This window comes from Pecten maximus, chromosome 3 (genome assembly GCF_902652985.1).
Source record: "Pecten maximus chromosome 3, xPecMax1.1, whole genome shotgun sequence".
In the NCBI taxonomy this organism is placed as follows: Eukaryota; Metazoa; Mollusca; class Bivalvia; order Pectinida; family Pectinidae; genus Pecten; species Pecten maximus.
Genome location: NC_047017.1, coordinates 20,554,274 through 20,572,934, shown reverse-complemented (window position 1 = coordinate 20,572,934; position 18,661 = coordinate 20,554,274). Strand labels below are relative to the sequence as shown.

At 32.8% G+C, this 18,661-nt stretch overlaps 1 protein-coding gene and 1 long non-coding RNA gene across 8 annotated transcripts; one reads left to right on the top strand and one right to left on the bottom strand.

Moving 5' to 3' along the window:
* Positions 1 to 3,713: 3,713 nt before the first annotated feature.
* Positions 3,714 to 16,907, top strand: LOC117323526 (protein FAM133A-like). Of its 7 annotated transcripts, none has more exons than XM_033878800.1 (10): positions 3,714 to 3,922; positions 4,470 to 4,514; positions 4,757 to 4,837; positions 5,373 to 5,435; positions 6,037 to 6,096; positions 6,442 to 6,504; positions 6,847 to 6,890; positions 7,263 to 7,325; positions 12,292 to 12,390; positions 13,429 to 16,907. In XM_033878800.1, the coding sequence occupies exons 1-10, from the start codon at positions 3,919 to 3,921 to the stop codon at positions 13,477 to 13,479; spliced, it is 573 nt and encodes a 190-aa protein (XP_033734691.1). In that variant the 5' UTR covers positions 3,714 to 3,918; the 3' UTR covers positions 13,480 to 16,907. The 7 variants fall into 7 exon arrangements, with proteins under 7 accessions (XP_033734691.1, XP_033734687.1, XP_033734685.1 ...); XM_033878796.1 differs by having other exon boundaries at positions 3,814 to 3,841; positions 4,760 to 4,837; XM_033878794.1 differs by having other exon boundaries at positions 3,814 to 3,841; positions 4,760 to 4,837; positions 5,373 to 5,437; positions 6,033 to 6,096.
* LOC117323527 lies at positions 16,445 to 18,380 on the bottom strand. Its single transcript, XR_004531757.1, has 2 exons — positions 18,250 to 18,380; positions 16,445 to 16,812 (listed from the first exon to the last, which is right to left on the bottom strand). It is a non-coding gene; the product is annotated as an uncharacterized LOC117323527 (long non-coding RNA).
* Between the last annotated feature and the right edge of the window lie 281 nt (positions 18,381 to 18,661).

Here is an 18,661-nt window from a genome sequence, read left to right as displayed (position 1 = left end):
ACAAGAACATCTCGTGCAGTTTTGTAAAGATAGGTGGAATTTACCGGCAGGAAGGACAACATTGGGGGAAATTTTACGACAAAAGGATAAATGGCTGAGTATCACCCCGGACCAAGAGGAAATGAGAAGGAGCAGAAGTGGGCGACACAACAAATTGGAAGTGGAACTTTTTAAATGGATATCGGCTCAAAGGAAAATCGATGAATCGATCACATTATCGGACCAAACGATCATCGATCAAGCCAAAATCTTAGGAGAAGAGTTAAATATCGATCCGTCGTTTTCATATTCTAACGGATGGCTATTCAAATTCAAGAAGCGCCACGGAATTAAAAGTAAGGGCACCACCGGACGGTTTCAAATTTTAGAGAACTGTTACTCATATGACGAACATAACCCAGGTTTGTCATTTGACGGAAAATTCATGGATTATTCTGGGTCTGATTCAGAAACAAATATTCATGCTGGCCAACATAACATGTTTAGTAATGTTTATGGCAACAATATAACCGGACCCGCCGCTATGGACCAATCGCAATTTTATCCGCCATATAGTATGAACGCGTTTGGACAAAAAGAAACTTCTAGTAACAATTCTCAACCACACGCAATGTTTCCTGCCTCTGCTGAAATGATCATTAAGGAAGAATATATATCCGACAATGAAAACAGCAACAATTCCGAAGAGGCCGACGAAAGCATAAACTCTATTCATAATAGCGTTACACATTCCCCATTGTTGCAATTAGAGTGTGAAAACGAGGCTCACGCGACTTCAACGCGACAATTTGTCGCGAAAGCTAGAGCTATAGATAATTCAGAGAGCAAAGCTCATCACACGCATGCGCATCGTGCAATTCTCCCGATATCAACAAAACGGATCATTACAGCCGCTGAAGCGAAACATGGGGCTCTGTTGTGTGTCCGTTATCTGGAACAGCACCCCGAGTTGGGGGAACATCTTGATACCTTGTGGGAAATTCATGACGATATAGAGACACATCATGAGAGGGAGAGCTCCAGTCAAAGGACAATCACAGACTACTTCCGGCGGAACAGGAAGCGTTATGATGTTTGAATTCATATCGTGTTGACAGTAAAGTTCGCTATAAATATACAGTCGTACATTAGCTTACTGTTCCAAATTAGTCACTAATAGTGTACAGCATCATTGTGTACACTGTCAAGTGCGTATTACGTACGATATGTTACAGCTATGACAGCAGCAATCTGATTAAAATACAGATAACATCACAATAAACTAGCGTATAATGATGATCTGTATAATGATGATCTGTATAATGATTATCTGTATAATGATTATCTGTACAATGATGATCTGTATATTGATGATCTGTATAATGATTATCTGTATAATGATGATCTGTATAATGATTATCTGTATAATGATCTGTATAATGATGATCTGTATATTGATGATCTGTATAATGATCTGTATAATGATGATCTGTACAATGATGATCTGTATAATGATGATCTGTACATTAATCAGATTGACAGCAGTGTGTATTATACGTAGTTATACACTGTTATATACACTGCAGTGTACATTGTAAAAGCAGTTAACAGTATGTTTGTTATTTAACAAACTATATTTCACTGTGTGTATAAAAATTAAAAGATTTCATTATAAGCAGGGTCTGTTTTTCTTTTTGGTAAATTTTTTTGTTTTTGTTCGTTAGCATCTTGAGAACCACAGCGACCTAAAAATTGAGGTATGGGAATCTCGCCCAAATCCTATCACTGGACAGGAAACGTTGTTCTAAACCCCTATAATTTCATATATCGAGATAGTTTCAAACGCTTTAACCAATTTTCAGATCCCCGGGTTAAAACAAATGAACTGATAGATAAAGTTCACTTTGTCATGGTCAAATTAAATAGTTGTGTGATTATTGATCGGCTAAAAAAAATTCAATCAATAAGTAGGTCTATACAGAATACTGTGTGGGGTACTTTTAGAAATACAAAAGATCAGTTTTGTAACTTATCTAAGTAGGTTTAGATAAGTTCAAGTAACTTTCGCGTATAATTAGCTTAAACTATTCTACCAGGCATTTGTTCGATCAGGTAAAGTTCAAGTTGATGAACCAAATGCTTAAACCGAATCCAAATGGACCACTAGATGCATTTTTCTATTATTATTGTAGATTATTGTAGATCCGCCAATTAACAAATGAAAAAGGAAGAAAGATATAGTTCAATCAATACTTATTTTATGTGTATACATGTATTATTTTAAGTAAATAATACTGTGGTAAAATTGATGACATTTATGTCAGTAATAAATGCCATGACATACGTGTTCTGACGTCATGCTTGTAAGGTTGATTGATTACCACTACAGCTAGACATTCATAAAACAAGTACAGAACATTTGTATACATGTATATACACGATAATCGTTACATTGAAACCTGATTAATCTTTTTTTTTTTCTCTGAAATGAAAAAAAAAATGCATTTTCATTTATAAAATGTTAAAAGAAGATTTTGACTGCTTTCTTTCAAATTGAAATAAATCGGATGTGGCTACGATTCCTTGACGCGCGGTACATGCGTTACAATTTGTTCATGTGTAGCGTCATTAATATCATATCACACGAAAAAAGTATCCGAGTTATCGAAATTGATCGCCCACCCTGGAGAACACAAAATAGTTATTGCAGTCTAGAAATATATTTAAAATAAATGTCGTTTTACATAAAACTTTTCTTTCACAAGCTTTCTGCCTCTTCTTCAATTTATTCTGCCTCTTCTTCAATTTATTCTGTCCGTTTTCTCATAATTATTGTCCTGTTAGAACATCAAATATATGTACATGTAACTATAAAGCCATATAAGGAGAGCTGGTATCTACGATATTCCTGTGAAAAATAAATGTCCACTTTTCCAGACTCTGAAATTGAATTAATTTCAAAAACACATTGCATTGTTTTATTTTCACTGTCATTATCGTAAATAGGAGACATTAAGGATTATTTTACGCCAACTTAATTTTCCATGGCACATTATATAGTTATATCAATTATAACACATTTTTCTAAACATTTTCTTCACGTTGGAAAGTATGGTTTATGTATGGATATGCATCCAACCCTCACATAAACCAGACTGTTTATCACGGTAAAGCATTATCTAATGGATCTTATTCGTTCAAAGGAGAACGTTTACATAATTTTAGTAAAGTGTGTCCAATCTATTCACCTTTACATGTATCTTTATGGTAACAAAATCCACCGAAACTAATTAAGCAATACACAGATAATTCAAGGAAAATAAACACTTTTTAGACAACATATATATATATCATTGTAAATGTAACTTATATTTCCCATGCGATACTGCTCTTGTCAGTCTATTGATGCTATTTGAAGACAATGCTGGTCAATTAAAATACAAATTATCACTACACTGCGATGCAAATTAATAATGATCTGTATTTTGCTCACGGATTGGATGCTGGATAACCAACAGAAGAATATTTTTCATGATTTTTTTTCTTTCTGATTGGTCCGATTAAATAATGGGTACATTTCGAGACACAATTTCAAAATGTTCCTACGCAAGACTCTCGCAATAAAGCTTACAATGTTACCATAAAACATCGAGGCATCGAACAGTGATGATGTACAATATTGTGGAGTGATACCATTTCTACCTTTTGATAGGAGTTACGTCCCTTGTATTGTTGACAAAATCGGTAAGTCCATAGTCAGTCCTAGATATTTTATAAATGATTCTAATGTTTCTATCGATTGTCAGGTAACCTTTTACAGTGGGTGAATTCGACAGTAGAGCCTGATTGATGCAGACACTGTGTATGAGATATAAATTAGCGTTTTTGTTTGAACTTGGTTGAGAAAATTTGATAAAAACATCCCCAGTGGCAGTGATTATGAGTAAGAAACTACAAAGGCGTATACATTTTGTACGCTGAACAAATGTATATAGGCTAAATACATTTTACATGTACATGTGTATAAAAGTCTACATGTGTATGTAAATTTTACAAATTGAGTACATGCACACGTGTGTTGTTCATTGTATACAATATGAATATATGCATGTATTGTACATATTGTCTAAATCTAGAATTTTGCAACTAATTGTGTATACTGTAACAAACATGTAACAATACATGTGTATATTTGTATATATATATACATACATTTGTATATGTATACATACAATGAAAGTCTGCTAGAATGCATTGCAAAAAGTTATACTTTTATGTATACTCTAGGTCTCCACTATAATATATTATACATTGTTCAATTTAGGTACAATGCATGATCTGTAAGTTACTGTATATAATTTACTTGCAATATCATTCATGATTGTACAAGTGTCTTATATTTTGAAGGCTTCAAATATGATGTAATGTAGGGATCTTCAATTTCTGGTTACAAATTATTTGCTGACTACACTCCGTTATTCCTTTTGCAGTAATTGTTGGTATTATTCAAGCTGACATCATGGGCGGTGACAAAGGTAATTTATAAGCAGTCAAATTTCATCACTGTTTCAATTTGGTTTAAAAAAAACTGTCATTTCTACTGAATTGTAAATGTGACTTAAAGCACAAATGACAAAAGCATTTTCCTATAACAAGGAATTTTAAAATTATTAAAATTTTTCATATACAATGTTTATTGAAACCAACCCATAGAAAAATAAACAATCATCAAATATGTATACTTCAGATCCACACTAGTAAATAATGACTGTTTCAGCAGGGAATAAAAGAAGACATACGCGTGATAGTTCTTCATCATCAGATAGCAGTGACTCCACAAGTAGTTCATCTGATTCAGGTAGGTCATTTTCTTTTGTTCAAAATTATGATGCAAGCAAATCACAAGATTAAGTTGTTTTTGTCATTCTTTTTAAAGTCCTCCCTTACTATGATAACTTGTCTTTGCCCTGCATGAAGTTAGCATTCTGCTTGTTTAAGTTAAAGAGATGACTGATTGTGTGTCCGGCATGTGCAGAATTAAAGATTTCTTCTACCAGAATACCAAGAAAAATAACACACAAATATTAAAGGCAGTTTTCCTCATGCATTACTGTATCTTATCAAGGGATGGGCAATTTTGGTGAGAGTGCTTGCTTATCAAGGGATGGGCCATCTTGGTGAGAGGCAAGCACAGCTCTCCAATATGTGTCATGATGGCGTCCAACCCTGCTGGTATAGCTTATCTGGAAATCTGCAGACTTCTTTGTAAATATTGAGAGCAAAATAATATCTCTGAATTGTGGACTTGTTTTAGATTTCTAAATGTTCAGGAAATATGTGAAACTCATATATCTGTTTGTATGACTATACATTTCTTTCTATGATATTTCCAGATTCATCAAGAGAAAGAAGAAGAAAGTCTCACAAACGTACCAGGAGTTCAAGTTCAAGTTCAGGTCGGTTTATGAATGCAATATGCATGGACTGTAATATTTATCTACACAATTTATTATATATTTATTATATAACAAAAGTCATTTTTGATGCTATATTCATGTTTTATAAGAACAATATACTGAATATAGCGCACACCATATTATAGCACAGATGAAAATTCATAGATGTGTTGCATTTCAATGTTGTCTTGTATTGAAAAACATGTTCTTCCCATCATATGATTCAGTTTTCTCTTTAGAGACAAAACATTAAAAATATATTTACAGCGTATAAGCTTTCTTCTAAAGATATTAAAGATAAAATCTAACACACATTTATATTTAAAATTGAATTTATCAAACTGAGTTAATCATTACCAAACCACTCGTGTACATTGTAATGATATAATGATTTCTATCTGCGAAAGGTTGTGCTTAAAGTCAGACTCAGAAATATGTTCAGATCAGTAAGACATATGATCAAATCTGTATAGATCATGTGATCAGATCTGTATAGATCATGTGATCAGATCTGTATAGAAAATTGGTTCCTTTAAAAATATTTTTTTCAGCTATGTCTTGATTCAAAGTAGATTATTAATTAGAAATTTCATTTTATCAGATTCATCACCTGACAGAAAGAAAAAATCTCACAGACGGTCATCTCACAGTTCTAAATCAGGTACACAACTTTGTAAAAAACAAAGTACAGTAAATGATATATGTTACAGATTTGAATACAAATGTTTGTTTTATCATTTAGACTAAAATATTGCTGATAAGAGTTACTCCCCCTTCAAGTGTACAATTTTTGCCACTTGCGAAAGAGCAGTATACATATATATACAATGTTAAATGTCATGTGAAAATTTGCTTTGATTATGTCAATATCAAAGTCTAGCGTCACAATAAAAAACATTAAATTCACTTTCTTACAGGAATATATCTGTCGATTTTACTCCTTGAAACTGTAAAGAAATATAAATTATTACTGACATCTCTGATCTACATTCTTTTGTTATTCCAGACTACCAGCCTTCAAAGAATAAAATGCACAAGAGGAGCAGATCGTCTAGTTCTAGCTCATCAGGTCAATTCAATTCCATACACTCATCCATTGTGACAGTTACACAATTTTGATTTGATATGTAAAACTGTCATTTCATTTCAACAACCAGTGGGCACATGTGAATGTACAAAAATATTTGTAACTATAAAATATTGCAGTCTGTTAAACTGAGAGAGAAAGTGCATTTGTTAGTAAAAGGTAGCCATATGATTAGAATTTTAATGTTTGATGCAATTAAATTATTAACATTATCAATCAAAATACACTGATTTCCTAATTATGTCCAAGGTTTACCTTTGTCCCTAGCTGTGCTTATTCAATTTTGGATTTTGAAATTTTATTTATCTGATTTTTTTTAAACAGAGGAAGAGAAGAGAAGAAAGAAGAAACATGATCGCAAACATAAGGTATTTTGATTAAATATATTGATATTAGATCATTAAACAAATATAAACCACGGCTAGGATATTGAACAGTTATATCCCTTTTTATAGAAATTTATTCATGAAGTGTACCAGAGTTTGAAAATATTCTCTTCATTTTTCTAGAAAACAAAAGACAAATGAAAAAAGTAAATCTGTGTGACCTTTCTTATAAATTGTTCTTTTTCAAAATTGATCAGATTTGTTTGGATATTTTAATTCATTTCTGAAGAATTTTGTTGTTATTAGTATTTGTCTCTGTTGCATAAACCATGGTGACCTTGACCTTTGACCTGGTGATGGAATGTGGCTTTGTGTAAAACTAACCCTGATGTGCCAACATCTTCGACCCTCCAGAAAAAATCAAAGAAACACCATAAACATTCCAAAGACGACAGTGGCCCTGTACAATTGTCTAAGGTAAGGGTTGTTTACAGTAAGATAATATCTATATTTTACAGACTATTAAATCAAATAGTGATTTAGTAACCCCTTAAATCAAATGGTGATTTAGTAACCCATTAAATAAAATGTTGATTTAGAAACCCATTAAATCAAATGTTGATTTAGTAACCCATTAAATCAAATGGTGATTTAGTAACTCATGAAATCTAATGGTGATTTAGTAACCCATTAAATCAAATGGAAATTTAGTAACCCATTAAATCAAATTGTGATTTAGTAATCCATTAATTCTAATGATGATATAATAACCCATTAAATGAAATGATGATCTAAATTACCCGTTAAGTCACATGATGATCTAATAACTCATCAAATCACATGATCCACAAAATCAAATGATAATGTACATGTAGTGGTCATTTTAAATCAAATGATGTTCAAGACTGTTAGTAATATTAGGTAATATGATGGTACATAGTAAATCAGTTATGAAACAAATCAAATTAATTAATAACCCACCCTAAGTTGTAATATGAATCGCATTATAAGATGGTGGAAAGTATTTCACTGATTATGACTGGCAGGTAGAAAATATTTCCATTGTTATCTCCCCTTGACCTAGGCTGTTGGTGTTATTTTGTAACTATGATTCCAAATTATGTGAGATTTTAAGTCGAATTTAGATAAAATACTCTGAACTTGGCAAGACATTAAAAATGGTCTGCTTAATTGAATATTTAATTTAGCCATTATCAAACAAATCCCTTTTTATCATCAGGGAAAGTTCGGTTTCGCTGATGGCTTATAGGGTTGTTTAGGGTTTTGGGGGATGGGTGATTTTCTATACCATCTAACAGGAAGTGAAAATATAATTTTTGGCATATCACTACATTCAGATTTGAAACATACTAAGTTAGATATAGTGCCCATTTCAACTACAACTGCAACTGGTACTTAAACAGTGTATTTATACTGTCCTTGATTATCTTTACCTTTTAAATTTGAATAATTATGGAAATGAAAAGAGTATGGACGAGGAAAATAATGTTATAAATATCATTGTATGTACATGTATTCACAAATATTACATACAGTAGCAATATAGATTTTTTTCTATGCCATCCTCTATGATCCTAAGTCTGCATCTTATATTTAAGTCAAACATTGCTTGATTCTAATTATATGCCATACCTCCTGGCGGGATACAAATTCTCCCTTCAACTCATATTCATGGTCTATGTCGCTAGAATATCAAGAAATATCATAGAAGGCTTTTTTCTTCTAATGGTTCAAGATGTTTCATAGAATATTATTAAATCATTCATCACTTGATATTTGGAAAAGAAGTATTAATTGTTTACAATTTGTAATAGATCCATCAAAACTTAATTTTCATTCTGAGCCTGGTCTGACTGTTGGATCAAAGCTTTCGTTAAAATCAAACCTGATATAAACCTATGTGTTATGGATCAGTGATTGTATGATTAGATCTGAATGCATATTTTGCCAACTTTACAATACTCACGCATCTAGTAGTCATAGTGGAATATGAAATGGTCTTCATTCATGATGTTTAGTCTGAGTGTACTCACCTGGGACAGAAACAGCAATATATTAGTTTAAGTTTATGCTTAAGTTTTAATGAAGTAGTATGTTAATTACGGAAACGCAAAAAATGTCAACAGTACAAAACAAACCTACTTATTTCAGGCATATAATGTTATATTCCAAGAATTGGACACACCATTTGATTTCAAAGTTTGCATGTTTTAATCAACTTGAACACTCTCCATAAATTGAATTGCAATACAATGTAATTCATTTTTTAAAGAAATTTAACTGTTTCAATTGAATGATATTAATAGCAACTGAAAAAACTCTGAAACTGTTCAGAAAAAATTTGATAATTAAGGTGAGAATTGGAAGCGTGTGTAACTGAATACGATCTTTCTATGTACCATATACCAGATTTTAGACATTTATAATTACAATCTCTAACTCTGACATTTCTCATGGCATGTGGCCCTTTGTTTTAGAACTCAAGTACAATACAATTATCTCATCAAAATTTCTGAATTTACATCTGTGATGTTACCTACACTATATTGAGATATGGTTCTCTTTGTTTTGTTGCCAAGTTTGCCTTCAGTGAGAGTCTGCAAGTACATACTTTGACTTACAAAGTTTTTAAGATTATCTAACAATGGCAAAATTGTTATGATATGAAAATAATTCATATACATGTTTACCAGTTTGTCTGCATTATGAGTGAGGTTCACCTTGAATATAGGACACCCAATAAGTATAAGGTACTTGGTAATGAGTTATAACAGCAAATGTAATTTAAACTTTTTTTTTTCATCTATCATACTATCCTTAACAAATTGAATTGGGATGTGTTTTACATAAACATAGCATTCACCAGTGAGCCCAAAAGTCCTGTATAAGTACAATGGACACTTAATTAAGATGCCCATCGAAATCAAATAATTAAAGTTATCTAAAAGAAATGGAGATTAATCATTAATTGGAGGTATTTTATAATTAAATGCTTTTCAATATACAATCTAACATACATTAAATTGTTATATTTACATTTACTTATGGTTAACCCTATCTTTCTTTAATATTTAGTTATTTTTACGATTTAATAGATTTATATCTACCCATTTCCTTGTAAGTTTCATATGAAATAATAATGTTTGTCTTTCAATCAAATCATTACTGTGCTTGATTTGCAAGCAATGACGATGATCATAGAGCCAACATGTTTGCAAGTAATCTGACGCACAGTACAAAGCCTTGTCGTGACAATGGATCGGTATAGCGCCAAATGACGTCAAAGTGACGCAATCGTTCTTAGTCAGAATCCTTATTGCGTTTTATTCGTCTGTAGTGCTCGTAGATGCAGCTCTGATTAACATTTGGGTAATGTGGGACTGCAATGCCAAATGTAAATACATGATGTATATGAAGAGAATCTGCAATGTTTTTAGATAACTCAATATCCAAACTGTGAAGAGAATGTTTTGAATACAAAATGGAAAGGTGTACCAACATACTCGAATGCCATTTGTGGAGCAGAGTAATATTTATAAAGGGAACCATTTGTGGCAATGAATCTGGAATTGCAATTGTTTTGAAAAAAAATGGACAAATATCACAAGATTTGTTGCAAAACGTAACTAAGCTTCATTCCACGGTCATTGAGAAAAAGAATAAAATAAAGTAAAAATAAGATTCGTTTACAAGTTGAATCAGGTCGTCGATAAGGGATTCGTTTCAACGTGAGGCATTGTGAAGAGCACATCCTGATAAGATATGTTAGGTTAACAAACAACAGTAATAAGCTCACATTTGAAGACATCAATCATAGTGTTGTGTGAATAGTATATCCTTAAAATTCATCCATATTACAAGGGTTAAATAATAAGTTGTGAGCCTCGTATATAAGTAAACGTAGAAGCCATCAGTTTTCACAGTAGGACAGGCCTTTGTATATTGTTTTAATTGGAAGATCAATGAATACGTGCTTGTCGATTTTGAGATTTTGTTGAGATGTATTGGATGATAACCTGAAGGCTGAAGGATTTCTCAAGAGACCGCCAAGAGGCTGAATGCAATAGAGACTGTTCCAAATGCTACCCAGAAAGATATACTGTACTGGAGGTTGCACGGAATTGCACTCTAGATGATGTCCATACAGTTAGATGACTACACTTGAAAATGACTATGTGAACTTGTATGCAACGGAGGATGCATATAAATAAACACAGCTGCATGCAACGTATACTGCGGATGCACTAGTAGATGCCCAGAGAGGCAGAAGCAGAACTGAATGCCGATCCTTAGAGTGGCACATGAAGGGATAATGGATTTGATCAAATTGTCTTTCTTGTACATTTCAGTTCAGAAAAATTTGACCGATGTTGTCGTTCTACTTTCTGTAATGTAAAATCTAGAACACAGGAATGACTACGTTACTGTTTGCAATGCTATCATTATAACAAATACTATTGTTTGGAGGTGTGTTTCTTTAACACAGGTAAATCATATTACATCTTCATTTAAATTTAACTACTTTTCAAATACCAGTTTAAATAGTTATTTTACAAACCATTTCGTTTTGTTTATTGCAAAACTGATACCAATAGAATTGGAAGACACAAAATGCGACATATCCCACCAATAGCAACACTGATTATAAAGCTGTTGTATGAACGGAGACTGAAAGACATAAAAGCTCACTTTAAAACTAATATGGTAATGTTATTTCCATACTTCCTTGCCGTGAGCATCCTCCATCTCATTATACATAAAAAAAACTATTGTTTACCGTTGGGATGAATGAATTGAAAACACGACAAATATTGAATTTCAATACTTTGACGTCTGATTCGACTTTTCATTTTTGTATCTATGCTCTATTTTGCTAGAACTTTATCATGCCTCTTCTATTGAAATGACTAAGGCATTTTGTTCGCACATGACCAAGGTATAAACCTTAAAAATAACTATTTTACAACATGCAACATTTCGACCTTGTGTTTGATCACTCCGCCCTTGTGTCGCATTCATTTGCCAAATTTTGCAGTTATTTGGGTGATGGAATATCATGTACTGAGAGCGATTATCACAACACACATTATACATGCTTAATTCATTTATTGTTCATTTTTGATAGAAAATCAGTATTGGCTGTAAAGTTTTCCCCTAACTGATAAAAATACTTATATATATATACTTTTAAATTCATCAATTGTTTTGTTTGAATATCCATGCAAAATGAAATTTAGCAATTGTATGTAAAACAATACAATGATTGTCTTAACCTGTTTATGCTAGCATTTGAGGACAATGACATGAATCAAGAAAGTGCACACTTTTATCATGATCAGTTAAAATCACGCATTAAATTTGTATTGGTCTTAGGTGTGTTATTAAATATTACTGACTGAGTCACTATGTTCTTTATCGCTAGTTCATGAAAGGATCACACAGTAAAGACGATAAAAACAGGAGCGCCATTTCTGGTAAAAAAATCAAGATGAAGGTCAAGAAATCAAAGAAAGACATTGCTGTAAGTATTCATATTAATATCAGAATTATTTGTATGTCCCTTGTACAAATAACATGACATCGCCCATGTAATATATTTGCATACACCACTAGATTGGCTGCGCCCGTTAGAAATTCATCATAGTCATCATATTGACATCAACGTTACGTTATTATTTTAAAATGGCTCAACAAAATGTCTGTCTGCAGTAAGTTTTTTCCTCGACAATTTGGCTTTTAAACCTGCCTAAATGTAACTTTTCTGAGTTATATGTCAAAGATATCTTAAATTTGTTTTCGTTTCATATGATATTTTATGAAACTCGTCTCAAATTGTTCATTTGTGCTCGCCGAGCTTTCATAAAATCTCATATGATATAAATAACACTTCAGATCGCTGCGAATATAGTAATTGATATATGCACTTTACCCGATAACGTTTCACTAGTTAACATGTACTGGAGGCCTAGGATACGCGAACATTATGAATCATCTCTTCTTCATCCATAATAGGTAGCAAGCTTTACTGGTATGTGTGTATAAATATGTAAGGTTCATGAATAGGGTAGCCGGATGTGATATGTATCATTCTACCACCTCCGCAATGTATCAACAATTTTTATTGGTAAATAAATGTATTTTTGCTCAATTTCCCCAAATGAATTGTGCTCTGAAATGCTCCGCCTGAAGCCCTTTTATTAATTGCATGGGTAAATAAGTGCGCGATTTTACTGTTCAGACATTGTTGAATGTAAATACGCACATATAGCTATCAACACATTTAAGCGTTTCCACATTTGAAATAATTTGAAATGCTTGAAACGCAGTCTTATTTTCGGGTGGTGTGTCCTGCTGGATGTCTTCGGCATAGTATGCTTTAGTAAAGTAACACTATAACGTGACATCAATTTTGCTCTACTAAAATGAGACCTGCACGAATATACCGCAGCCTCTCAAAACGCATACACACGCACTTTCATACAAACATCTCACAAACAGGGGAGGCTATCCTATGGTTCAGCAATACTAAACCTAAAACCAAATTATTTTCTTTGTACAGATGGCCAAGAATCGTGCTCAGAAATTGGACTTTCTCAATGCAGTGTTGTAGCGGTTTAAGAGACTGAACTACTCTATCCATGGCATTTATTGAGCATTGGTGCATTAACATAATATACTTGTTGTTCTTATGAAATAGATACATGGAATATATTAAAATGGTTTTAGACATGTTAAAAAAAAACTTTCGGATTTGTTGTTGGATTCTATGTGAACAATGCTTGTTACGTCATATGGTTCACAAGCGGAGACTATAAACATGTATATTGATATACATCGTACCTCATATTTACGTTTAAGTAACATGATGATAACATTTAGTATGGTTTAATATCCTAAACGAAATGTCCCATACTTTATTCGTGTAGTGGGAAATAGTACTTCATTAAGTCAACATGCAGTCAGTAATATCACTTGAGTATATGAAAAAAAATTGTTGGAAGATATTTTAAAGTTTAGACTATATAAACAAGAAATGTGATGAGGAAATCCCAGCAAGCTTTTGCACACAACAAGGGGACATTATAAGAGCCAATTATAATAAAAGTGACTAGAGCATCTTTGGAAAAATATCATGATATTTTACATGTAGAACATTATTATTTCTCTAAATATGGTTTCGAGTTTAAATGCCAATAGTTTCAAAAGTTCTGGTATTTTCCAGTGATAGGTTGAAACATGTCTTTTAAACAAACCCATAATCATAACTTGAAATTGAAGAAAGGACAGCTAACTTTGAACAAAAGAAAAAGATAAACGGCGAACTGTGGAAAGTACAAGATATATACGACCAAGGAATCCAAAATTGGTCATTTTACCTCCCCAGATCAATTAATCTCGTTGTAACCCTCTCCCCTACCATCACCACAGCCACCACATTAAAATGGTGTTTTGCATAGATTTTATGATGGAATGCCTGACTTTTATCGAAAAACTTCAATTAATGAAGTTAAATTAAATTATCTTTAAACTTTTCCAGACATTGTACTTGCATGTAATTATGTGTTAGTTTTGTGTTTCTAATGTACTGTGGTCAATGAAAGAAAACTACTCCGAGGTAAAACAACCATTTCATGATCCGTCAGGGTATCTGGGTGTCTATGTATACATAATTGCTTCCGTTTCACTGTTAACCTATTTGAACATATTAATCAGAAATATGCGAACACATAAGCCGATAATACTAAACAATCCAGTCGTTAATTCCTTTTCATGTCGCATAAAGTAACCATAAATGAGTTTGTAAACAGATAGCATTGTTGTATAATAATCTATTGTAACGTTCCCCTCATATCAAAATTGATTCCAAAGTGTTGATAATCCTATCCAGCGATCTCTGCGGTAGAGTAATACTCTCATAGGTATACTGAAATAGCAAAACAGTATGTAATGTATTCTTGAATATGACAGTTTCAGTGCATTTTCATAACTGAAATCAATCTGTATTTTGTGTCCTCCATCGCCTCCTAGGTATCAACCCTTCACATCGCTGACGAGTCCTACAATAATCAAACATCGGTATGATGCATTTCACTTTTTGGCTCTCCTGTGTGTTACTCTCAATTTTGTATGGAATGGTGCTAATATCTTATCATCTTTTTGTACAGGTGATCATATTTTAAAGTATAAATACGACAATAGTGTTTTATATCCATGTACGTACTATACGTAAAAGGTATGAAAAATAAGTATGTGATATTTTACACTTAATTATGAACGCATTTAATTATTGCGTTTTTATATCCTTGTAAATTTGTATTAGGTGTTCATGTTCAAACCCAAGTCATGAAGTTATATATTATATACCCAAACAGGAATACCCATGTTTGGATAGGAACACCAAGCAGTGTTTCGTACCCAGGTATGAACACCTGTATAGTGACACAGGTTGGATTTAGATTCTTTTAACGGGGTGGTGTTGATAAGACCACTGGCTACTAGTCAACAAAGCGCCAGCTATTATCAGTGTCCAGTCTACACCTGGCCCTTATGTAACATTCGGACACTGTTGGCCAATACTGCGTAGATCAGGTCGACCCAGTGACTGCCTTGACCTGAGTAGGTTACCGGGTGACGTACAGGATAAAGAACAGACGCTACCCGGTTGATATTGGCCCTATAACGCATTCTCCATGAAAATACACACATTTGGAAGTTTGATAGATGTTAGATTATGTTGATTAAAGAAGATATTATAATCAAATGAGAAACTAAAATCAAAATATAAAACACATACATATATAGATAATAGAAACCAAGATGACGTATCCAATAAAAAATACAGGTAAACGACAGGACTCGTCTATTTGATTCTGATATCAGAAATAAAATACAGAACTCTTTGATAACAAATAAAATTCATTAAGATGTATGCCGTGTTACCAAGAACATCTAAACAAAGAAATGCCAGCTTCATCATCACATTTAAATGTCATTAAGATTCCCGGTGTTGTACGATTTATGATTAATATTATAAGTAATCGTTAAACTGAGAATATCATATGAGTAAAAAGAGTAAAAGTCCACGGCTTGATTGCTTTTCCTAGGATGTCAAGAATTTGGTATTAAAATTTCCATTGGTAATCCCTTTCATCCAAGATTACAAATAATGATGTCATGATAGCTAGCAATGAAGATAATATTTAAAACTAATGGAAATCTAGCCATTATTGATTTTAAAGAGACACTTTCATAAAACTAGGTAGGGAGGTTACCATTGTTTTGCATTAGGGATTGCCGTAATTTTTTCTTGATTTTTGAATTGCTTACGTGGGAAATAGGGATACTATTTAATACCGATTCCAAAAACCGCAAAACAAAGGAAGTATTGTATTAACATCAGTGTTTCGGAACAATGAAATATACATATACAGTCAAACTTCGCGATCTCAGACTATGATAATTCGAAGATAATAAGTCCAAGTTAAAATGCGACAGTAACATTCTATATAACTCTATATATATATGTTATATATGTTACCTTGTTACCTCGAATTTTTGGGATATCGAGGTTTTTCATGCCAGCACTGGCTTCGAGATAACGAGGTTTGTATAAAGATAATATAGCACGGTACAAAACTATCTGTTAAACAGATTGGATACCAATTAAAACCAGGGAGCTAATTGGTGTCAACAATTATTGCCGTGTTGAAATACTATATATGGTGTTATAAAAGCAGACTACATGATTACTAATGAATTGCATGTACATTCTGCGATCATTCTTTGTTTGCTTTGTTTTCATATACCGAGTCACACCCCGGAATTACCATCATTTCCACATTGTTGTGGATATATTTATTGACGCAAATCTTACTGTTACACATTTCCGTAATGTACACGAGATGTTGGACATTGTCCATCAGTGTGTGGTCGATATTATGTCCTTTGTGTTATAAAACCGTGGTCAGCAGCTTAACGACACGTCAGCAATATATGTGAATTGATGATTGCTAAAAATAAAGTCTCCATGCATAGCCATATCAGCTTCTTGTTTTCTCTAATGTCATCGCGCAACAGTTACGTGGAACCTTGAGATTCGCCACCTTAAAATAAGTCGAAAGAGAAAAGAAAATATTAATTGTTGTACTTGGGGTATATGTGAACGATTTTGGGAATCTAATTTCTCATAAACAAGACACGCGGTATCAGTCACTTTATGTGATAGATCTGCACTAGGATACAGTATACTCCATTTCTGAAACCATGAAGTCATATTGTTCAGATAACATTTAACTGATATTCACAGACAGCAAACTCGAATCATCATCGGATATAGATAACACTGCGTCCTTGTCCGATATCAACTAGTATATAGGGGTAGCTTCTAATGTTTTATAAAACTCACAACTTATTAGTTAATTAAATGTAACGTAGCTCGGCCATGTGTATAATGTACTGTTAAGTTCATATTTCCTTCAGTGACGTCAACACACATACGATTCATTGAAAAACATGTTGATCTTTTCCTTATATCGATAAAATAATAACCTGCTTGCTCGATGAGCATATTTTTGCTCAAGATAACAGAATTATCTTCATGAGAATCTGGTCATTCTAACTAATATTTTCATACTACCATGTTTCCATCTCCTTTACATATATATATATAACAGTCTATAACATTTATCCGAATTTCATTTTCGAATCACCATCCGTTGATCTACAGTTTTCATTATATATTTTTGCAGTGTTAAATTGAATATAATTATGTACAATATTGTTTCATTTTACGAATTGCAATAATGCATGAACATTTATCAAAATGAAAATCACAAAGCTGTCAATAATTCTTTGAAAACATATTTTGAACATAAATAAGCAAAATATTGTACCATGACGATGTTTTGAACGATAGAATGGATTATTTTTTTCTTCAGATATATTTGCTGAACCACGAAAACATTCTCTTCCAATCACTTAGCAAATAAACAGTTATACAAATGTGGGATTATTCTCTTTTTCACGGAGGTTGTGTCCGCAATAAATACCATGTGTTCCGGAATGATATGCGTCTTTAGCTTCACCCATTACATAAGTCTAGGTAAAATCCAGATGATTTAATGTCCTAAAATGAGAGCCAGGGTAGTGATATTGTAACCGTCGGGTATACGATATCTATAAAAATCGAACACATATAAGTGCATGTCTCACAGAGAAATAGAAAGACTTCAATGAGATAGGGACACCGAATACATCGACCTGCATCTCTTGAAACCAGATTTCTTTCTATTATCATGGGAATCCATTAAAATGAGAATAAGTAATTGAATACGAACAAGGCTGGTGTAGCAAGTATTTATATATACATGTATATATATACCTTTGTGTTATAAAACCGTGGTCAGCAGCTTAACGACACGTCAGCAATATATGTGAATTGATGATGGCTAAAAATAAAATCTCCATGCATAGCCATATCAGCTTCTTGTTTTCTTTAATGTCATCGCGCAACAGTTACGTGGAACTTTGAGATTCGCCACCTTAAAATAAGTCAAAAGAGAAAAGAAAATATTAATTGTTGTACTTGGGGTATATGTGAACGATTTTGGGAATCTAATTTCTCATAAACAAGACACGCGGTATCAGTCGCTTTATGTGATAGATCTGCAGTAGGATACAACAAGTATACTCCATTTCTGAAACCGTGAAGTCATATTGTTCAGATAACATTTAACTGATATTCACAGACAGCAAACTCGAATCATCATCGGATATAGATAACACTACGTCCT